Source organism: Emys orbicularis, chromosome 16 (assembly GCF_028017835.1).
Source record: "Emys orbicularis isolate rEmyOrb1 chromosome 16, rEmyOrb1.hap1, whole genome shotgun sequence".
Lineage (NCBI taxonomy): Eukaryota > Metazoa > Chordata > Testudines > Emydidae > Emys > Emys orbicularis.
In genome coordinates this window covers 10,926,833-10,935,025 of record NC_088698.1, presented here as the reverse complement: position 1 = coordinate 10,935,025, position 8,193 = coordinate 10,926,833, and the positions used below count along the sequence as shown (strand labels likewise).

General features: G+C 66.3%; 1 protein-coding gene across 1 annotated transcript; it reads right to left on the bottom strand.

Moving 5' to 3' along the window:
* Positions 1 to 5,625: 5,625 nt before the first annotated feature.
* Positions 5,626 to 7,807, bottom strand: LOC135890542 (basic proline-rich protein-like). The gene is made up of 2 exons (XM_065417963.1): positions 6,335 to 7,807; positions 5,626 to 5,880 (listed from the first exon to the last, which is right to left on the bottom strand). Exons 1-2 carry the CDS (start codon positions 7,805 to 7,807, stop codon positions 5,626 to 5,628), a joined length of 1,728 nt encoding a protein of 575 aa, XP_065274035.1.
* Between the last annotated feature and the right edge of the window lie 386 nt (positions 7,808 to 8,193).

Below are 8,193 nucleotides of genomic sequence, written 5' to 3'. Positions count from 1 at the left end.
CTGCTGTGGGGTGGTATCTCGCCGACTGGAGCAGCAGGAGGGTGGGGGGGGGACCCCAGCAGTTGGGGCAGTAGGAGAGTGGCTGGGGGGTCCCCCGGTGGTTGGAGCGGCTGGTGGGCGGCTGGGGAGTCCCTTGTCAGCTGGAGCGTCTGGTGATCGGCGGGCAGGTCTCTCGGGTTCTGGAGCGGCTCGCACGTGGGGGGGGCAGTCCCCCGGCGGCTGGGGTTGCTGGTAGGCGGTGGGAGAACCCCTCTGTGGCTGGGGTGCAGTGGGGCTCGGCATCTGGGGCAGCTCACACGTGGCAGGGCTGACCCCTGGCGGCTGGGGTTGCTGGTGAGCGGCGGGCGAGTCCCTTCGCGGCTGGAGTGCAGTGGGGGCATCTTTCCGCCTCTACCCCGCCACGTGCCAGCCGCTCCAATCTCCCGGTGACTGGAGCTGCCAGCGGGTGGCAGGTCGGGGTCTTGCCTGCTGGAGCGCATCGGGAAGTTCCCAAGGCATCGTGGGCGGCGGCGGCGGCTGGGGTGCCAGGCATGGATCCTCCAGCGGCTCAAGTAGCAGCGGCTGGGGCACGTGGCGAGGCTCCCCAGGCTGCCCAGACAGCTGCAGCCAAGGCGCAGGGCAGGAGACCCCCGGCGAATCAGGCGGCAGCGGCTGGGGCAGGTGGTGGGGCTCCCCGGGCAGCGCAAGCGGCAGTGGCTGGGACGTGGGGCAGGGGTCCCCAGGCTGCACATGTGGCAGCGGCTGGGGCTCAGGGATCCCCCGGCGGCGGCTCGGGCAGCATTGGCTGGAGCACGTGGCGGGGCTCCCCAGGCTGCACTAGCGGCAGCGGCCGGGGCGCGGGGCAGGAGTCCCCCGGTGGCATGGGTGGTGGTGGGGCTGTGGGAGAGTCTCCTCGTGGGGGTAGGTGCTGGGGCTCAGCGGGGCAGTTACCTGGCGCCAGGAGCAGCAGCTGGGCAGCGGTGTTTTTTCCCCGGCAGCTTCGGCACATGGGGACGGGCTCCTGGCGGTAGCAGCAGCTGGGCGGCTGATCTCTCCGGCAGCAGGGGCGTGGGGGGGCAGTCTCTCAGTGGCTGCAGCTGCTGGCGATGGGCTTGCAATTCTTCCCGCGGCAGGAGCCTGGTGGGGCAGACTCCCGGTGGCTGCAGCTGCTGGCCATCGGCTGGAGGTTCTTCCGGCGGCTGGAGCACGGCGGGGCAGCCCCCCGGCGGCTGGAGAGCGGGGTGTAAGTTCCTCCTCTTGGTGATGTCTCGGCAGGCTGGTCTCGAGATGTGGGAGCTGCTTGCGGCAGCATCTCGGGAGGGGATCCTTCCTGGTCTCGCTCTGCCCCCTGGGTTTGCTGATTCGCCATGTCCCCGAGACCCTGAGGGCAGTGGCCGGCTCAGTGTTCAGTGGGCAGTGTTCAGAGCAAGGACCGGGAACCTGTGCAGAGCAGTAGGGCGTGCTGGGGCAGTGGCCAGTGTCTTGGGCTGCGTTTTAGAGGCAGCAGGATGCATCTCAGTGCACCATTACCTCTTTTTACAGTGGCAGACACAATATATTGGTGTAGCAGCTTATCATAAAAAAGATTAAACTGATAAGAACAGATAAAATTTTATTAGAAAATGTTGAAAAATAAATGATACAGAGAGTTTGAGATGTCAGTTATTGGTCATCGGGGGTAACATACAGAATATAAGGAGGATGCTAGGATTTTGGTATTGGACAGCACATAGCATATACAGTCTGCAATGTCCCCGATGGGCGGGTATACGGTGGGTGAGATCAGGATACAGTCAGCAAGCAGTGAGGGTACATCACTCATACAAAAAGTACAGGCAGTAATGGGTATATAATTAAGTGGGCCGGGTAATGGAGATGGGTGACCCTCACATGATGGAGTTCAATTCGGTTCGGTGGGTTCAGGGCTCAGGGGATAAAGTCCAACAGGGGAGGTTTACAGGTCTCTTCCCCCTTGTGGGTGCATGAAGTCACGCCGGCTCACTCCCGGTATTGGCGGTGGCCAGTGATGTGCTCTGTGTAAATGTCTCGAGACCATCGAATAGTGTCAGAGACCATTAGGCGTCTCATGAGCGACCCACCCCACAGGTCCTTGGCACACGTTCATTACAGGGGTCCCAGGCACCCAGGGCCCCAACGATCAGAGGGTCACTGTAAACCTCGTAGCCCTTTGCCCACAGGGTGTCAGCAAGGGGAGCGTACTTTTCGAGTTTGCGGGCTAGGGATTTGCGGAAGGCTGGGGTCCTATTCTCAAATGGGATCGTCACGTCAACGAGGATGATCTTTTTCCGATCCTCATCCGTGACGACGATGTCCAGGTGCAGCGGGCTGTTGGTGTCGGGGATGGCGCGGTTAACGGCGATCTCTCCCAGGCGCGGGGTGATGGCCTTCACTAGGCGGTCCTGGACGGCGTTGTGGCACAGCTGCCAGGCTCTGGCGTGGGGCTTGCAGCTGCACAGGACGTGGGGCAAGTTCTCCAGGGTGTAGCCGCACTTCCTGCAGTGTTTGTCCCGGTTCCCGTGGCGGACGGCTCCATTGAGGGGTACGCAATTCAGCCGGGCACGGTGTATGAACCGCCAGTCGGCGAACCGGGTGAAGATGCCCGTGGGGAGGAAGTGGTTGCTAGAGTCCCACTTCCAGGTCACCTCGAAGGCCTTACCCTGGTCTGTTTTTTTCTTCAGGGTGTCCACGTAGAGCGCGTGGACGGCGGCCTTCAGGGATCTCTCTAGCACGCCTCTGGCTCCGGGGGTGATGATGGTGTTGTCCTCTGACTCGATCCGCGGCACCAGTATTCCCAGCTCCCGTCGTTCCTCATTCCATACCCAGCAACAGCCCAGTCGTTTCCGCAGTCGGCGTGTGGCATTGCGGGCGCGGGACCACAGCGAGGCGATATCGCCTCCGTCCCGGGCGAACTCGCCATCGAAGGAGCCGCTCAGGAAGGTGGCCACATCTCGGTCGGAGGGAGGTCTGCCGATTCGTTTCTCAACAACGGCGCGCAGGGCAGTCGTCGCGACGTTCCTCACCTTGGCGTCAGGGCACGTCAGGAGGCGGAAGGCGTGCGTGATGACCGCGATGTCGCACAGGTCTCCCATGCGGGGGACGTTGGCGCCACCGTACCTGTGCGTGATGTAGATGAGCTCCTTGCTGGCTCTCTGGGGCAGGGACAGCCAGCTCTTGACCAGCTGCCAGACAGTGTTGTCCGCCCTGTTGAGAGGCACCTTTGCCACGGCGGATCCTCTCAAGACGAAGGCGATGCGGGGGATCAGGAAGGTGTTGAGGGCGTTGATTTTCTGCCATGGGGCCAGCAGGGATGCGTCAATGTTGGTGGAGTCCTGAAGGATCTCCCGGATGGTGTCCTCGGGGGGGGTCTGCTGGACGCGGAACCCCGTCAGCGTCCCGAGGTGCTGGTATGCCTGCCCCTCTGCTAGGGGGATGACGGGCTTACCCTGAATGAGGAATTCCGTCGCCAGTACCGAGCCCCTTACGCTCCCGTCGACGTGGAGGGACGCGCACTTCTTGGCGTTGAAGCGGAGTCCCGTCCAGTCCGCAACTCTCCCGATGGTGTCGAGCATGCCCTGGAGCCTCTCGTGGTCGTCTGCGATCAGGACCAGGTCATCCGCGTAGGCAAAGACGTTCACCCTCTCGCCGTGCAGGTCGAAGCCGTCGGCGCCGTCGGAGATCGCCCGCAGGAGTGGCTCCATGGTGAGGTTGAAGACGATCGGGCTGAGGGGGCAGCCCTGCTTCATGCCGCTGTGGATTGGTATCTCGGCGGTTTCCCCTTCTACCAAGCGGATGGTGGTGCTGCAGCTCTCATACAGTTCAGGATGCCGGAGACCTTCCTTCGCCTCATCTGGGAACTCCCGGAGTGTGTCGAAGATGTGGTGGTGGGGGATGGACCCGAAGGCGTTGGCCAGGTCGAGCCACGCTATCGCACACTGCTTCCGCGCCTGTCTGGATGACAGTCTGGAGCATGAAGTTGTGCTCGTAGCACCCCTCTGACGGCATGAAGCCCTTCTGGGCGGGGCTGATGGCTCCTCCGGACGTCGCCCACTCTGTGATCCTGGCTGCCAGGCAGCTGGCGTACAGCTTGTACATTGTGGAGAAGAGGGAGATGGGTCTCCAGTTGCTGGGGTCGTCGCGCTCTCCTTTCTTGTATATCAGGACGGTCATGGCCTTCTTCCAGGAGGTGGGAGATTGGCCGAATAGCTTGCATAGGTTGAAGATGCTGGAGAGCACAAGGCAGCCAGGGTCACGCTTTTTTAAGAGACTGTAGGGGATGCTTTCTTTTCCAGGTGCTGTATTCTTGGTTCTAGAGAGCCTGGCCATCACCTCTTTGGGGGTGAAATCGGCCTCCAGGTCATCTGAGTCGGTAATGCGGGGCAGGGGGTGGAGGCACTCCGGGCGCGGGGCGTCGTTCCTGGGCACACCGCCGAACACTCCGTGGAAGTAGTTGTGGAGGCGTTCGGGCGGAATCGTGCAGTAGGACGGGGTCCCGCCGAGGACCTCTCTCACGGCCTTGAGGCGGTTTGTCCGGTCTAGCTTCTGGATCCTCGAGGCCGCTGCTGGGTCGTAACGGCGGCCGGTGTTCCTCCTTCTAATTCCCCTAGTGTTGGTGTCGCGGTGAGGAATGGGCAGGCGGGGTGGTCTCCTGGTTTGGCGTCCTCCGGAAGGCGATCTCTGCGGCCAGCTCATGGGTGAGCCTGTCGATGAGCGGGTCGAATTCCGCGAAGGAGGCTGCTGTTTGGAGTTCCTCGATCCAGGCGGCCTGCCAGGGTGTGGCCGGCCTAGCTGTCGGTCGCTGGTCCTCGGGCCCCTCGGCCGGCGCGGGCAGCGGGTTGGTTGCGTGGTCAATGGGATGTCCCGCTTGTGGATCAGGGGACCTTTCGGCTGGGTCCTGGGGCGTAGTCGCCGGTGGGGTGGTGGTGTTGCTAGTCGTTGGCGGAATCCGGATCGGGTCGGTGGAGGCGGGGGTGGTGGCAGGACCTCCGCTTGTGGGTGTTGTCCGAGGGGTCGCTGCGGGAGCGTGCGACCTCCTGGCGGTAGGGATTGGCTTGGTGGCCTCCGGGGCCATATTGGACCGTCTGGCGATGGGGTCCGGCCGTGGCACTGACTTCTCTGGCATTAGCAGTGTGCAGGGTGGTCTGGGGAGCGGACCCCGTAGCCTCGACGGGTAAGGTTCGCGGTGCGGGTTGCGGGGTTGCGTTGGCCCTTCCTGGGGTTAATGTCCGTTGGGTGGTCTGTGGGCCGGCATCGGGTCTGCTGCGTGCTGGGTTTATGTTGGCCATGCGTGGCGGGGCACTGCCCCTTCGTGGGATGGGGTCGCGCTGGTTGGGCGTCGGGAGGGCACTGAGGCGCCTCAGCTCCAAGAGATTTTGGGAGACCTGGGAGGATGTGATAGGTCTCCTGCTGGCAGGGGTTCAGTTGATGTTTCCTGTTGTGGGGGGTGCCGTCTCGGTTGCGGGGCACTGGGCCATCGGCTCGGGGACCGGGATGTGGTTCGGCGGGGGCAACCGGCGTCCTTGCGGCGCAGGCGCAGCGGGCCGGGGCGCAGGGGGGGTGGGAGGCCGGAGCCGGAGTTGCCGCTGCGCGGGCTCTCTTACAGCTGGCCTGATGTGCCTTGCACCTCTTCTAGGATTCGAAGGGCAGGCTGCAGCGGGCGCAGCTGAAGGCGACGGATTTGCCGTGGCACCTCTTCAGGTGTCTGGTGACTCCCCCCAGGAGGTGGAAATGGCGGGGCGGCAGGCAGATGGGGCAGGTGAGCGCATCAGCAGCGAGGGGGTACGCTAGGTAGATGGTGTCGCCATCAGTCCTCTGTGGGGTGGGGGTTATAACAGCAGGGGGGGCGTCCTCAGGAGGGGAGTCCGCCTGCCGCAGCGGAGACTGCTGGGGGGCAGGGGGAGTGTCTGGTGGTCGTTGGGGGGCAGGGGAGCTGTCTCAGGGCAGCTGGAGCTGCTGGGGAGCAGGGGGCGTGTCTGGGTATCGCCAGAGGACAGGGGAGACGTCTCGTGGCGGCTGGGGGGAAGTGCAGAGTTCCCGTGGTGACTGGGGGACATGGGGGGGAGTGTTCGATGGGTACAGCTGCTGCAGGGCGGTGTGGAGGTCTCTTGTTGGCTGGGACGTCAGGAGCACGGAGGGGACCTCTAGCTGCTGGGGCAGTAGCGGAGTGGCTGGGGCATCCCCCGGTGGCTGGAACGGCTGGTGGACCGCGCGGGGATCGTTTGGCAGCTGGAGTGTCGAGTGGTGGGTGGGCGATTCTTTCGGGCTCTGTGGCAGCTGGTAAGCGGAGGGTCGGGGGTCCCGTCCGTTGGGGCGCAGCGAGGAGCTCCTCGGGAACTACGTGCGGTGGTGGCTGGAGCACAGGGTGGGAAGCCCCCGGCCGCTCCGGCCGGGGCCGGTGGTGGGGGTCCCCTGGCTGCATAGGCGGCAGCGGCGCGGTGCAGGAGACCCCCGGGGGTTCCGGGAGCGATGGCTGGGGCAGGCGCTGCGGCTCCCCAGGGCGTTCGGGCAGCAGCGGCTGGGGAGCGGTGCTGGGGTCACCCGGTGGCCCGGGTGGCGGCGGCGGCTGCAGCACGTCGCGGGGCTCCCCGGACTGCTCAGGGAGCGGTAGCCGGGGAGCGGAGTAGGGGTCCCAGGGTGGTCCGAGCAGTGGTAGCTCAGGCCGAGGTGGCCAGGGAGCGGGGCATGGGTCTCCCAGTGGACCCGGCAGCGGCGGCCAGAGCGCGCCACGTGGCTCTCTGGGCTGCCCAGGGGGCAGCGTCCAGGGCGCGGGGCAGGGGTCCCCGGGCGGCGGGCGGAGAACGCCGCAGGGTTCCCCGGCCTGCTCGGGCAGTGGCAGCCGGGGAGCGGGGCAGGGGTCCCGTGGTGGCCCGAGTGGCGGCGGCTGCGGCGCGCCGCGGGTCTGCTCGGGCCGGAGCGGCCAAGGAGCGGGGCGGGGGTCCCTCAACGGCTCCGGCAGCAGCGGCCAGAGCGCGCCGCGGTGCTCTACTGGCTGTCCGGGGGGCAGCGGCCGGGGCGCGGGGCAGGGGTCGCCCGGAGTCTCGGGCGGCGACGGCGGCGAGAACACACCGCGGGGCTCCCTGAGCCCGCCGCACGACTCCCCGGACTGTCCGGTAAGCGGCAGTCGGGGAGAGGGGCAGGGGTCCCATGTCGGCCCGGGCAGGGGCGCCGGCGGCCCAAGAGTGGGGCAGGGGTCCCCCGGAGGCCCCAGGAGTGGCGGCCAGAGCGTGGCGCGCGGCTCTCCGGGCTGCCCAGGGAGCGGCGGTCGAGACGCGGGGCAGGGGTCCCCCGGCCTCCCGGGCGGCAGTGGCCGCACATGGGGCAGCGGCTGGGACGCGGGGCAGGGGTCCCCCGGCCTCCCGGGCAGCGGCAGCGGCTGGAGCACGCCGCGGGGCTCCCCGGGCCGTTCAGGCAGCGGCAGTCGGGGAGTGGGGCTGGGGTCCCTCGGCGTCCCGGGCGGCGGTGGCTGCACCTGGGGCAGCGGCTGGGACGCGGGGCAGGGGTTCCTCGGAGGCGTGGGCGGCGGTGGCTGGAGCACGCCGCAGGGGTCTCCAGTCTGCACGTGGGGCAGTGGCTGGGACACGGGGCAGGGGTCCCTCAGTAGCATGGGCGGTGGGGGGGCTATAGGAAAGTCCCCACGTGCGGGTAGGTCTTGGGGCTCTGTGGGGCACTTACCCGGCATCCGGAGCTGCAGCTGGGCGACGGAGGGTTTCTCAGGCGGCTGGGACCCGGCGGAGCGGTCCCCCAGCGGGAGGAGCAGTAGCTTGGTGGCAGGGTTCTCCGGCGGCAGGGGTGTAGGGGGGCCGCTTTTCATCGGCCATTGCTGCAGGCGAGCGGTCCGCGATAAGCGCGTGGTGTGGCGGGCTCCCTGTTGCTTTCCGTCAGCACGGGGCTTCCCTGGCGGCAGGGGTGCGGCAGGGCAGACTCCGGGTGACTGCAGCTGCGGGTGGTCGGCCGGAGAGTCTACCGGTGGCAGGACAGCGGCGGGGTGATCTCTCGGCAGCTGAGGAGCGGGTTGGATGTTCTTCCTTTCTGTGATGTCCCTGCATGCTGGTCTCGGGATGCGGGAGCTTCCTGCGGCAGCATCTGGGGGATCTTTTCCATATTCGCTCTTTCACTGCAGCTGCTGGTTCGCCGTGGCTCTGGAACCCCAGGGGTCTCGGTCGGGGAAGCGGTCTGAGGACTGCTTTTGGTAGAATC

Excerpts from the sequence above, each read along its gene's own strand:
- LOC135890542 (XM_065417963.1), bottom strand. The coding sequence starts at position 7,807 with ATGAAAAGCGGCCCCCCTACACCCCTGCCGCCGGAGAACCCTGCCACC. Across the intron at positions 5,881-6,334 it reads TGCTCCAGCCACCACCGCAC|CAGTCTCCGCTGCGGCAGGC; the intron begins GTAGTTCCCGAG and ends CCTGCCCCCCAG.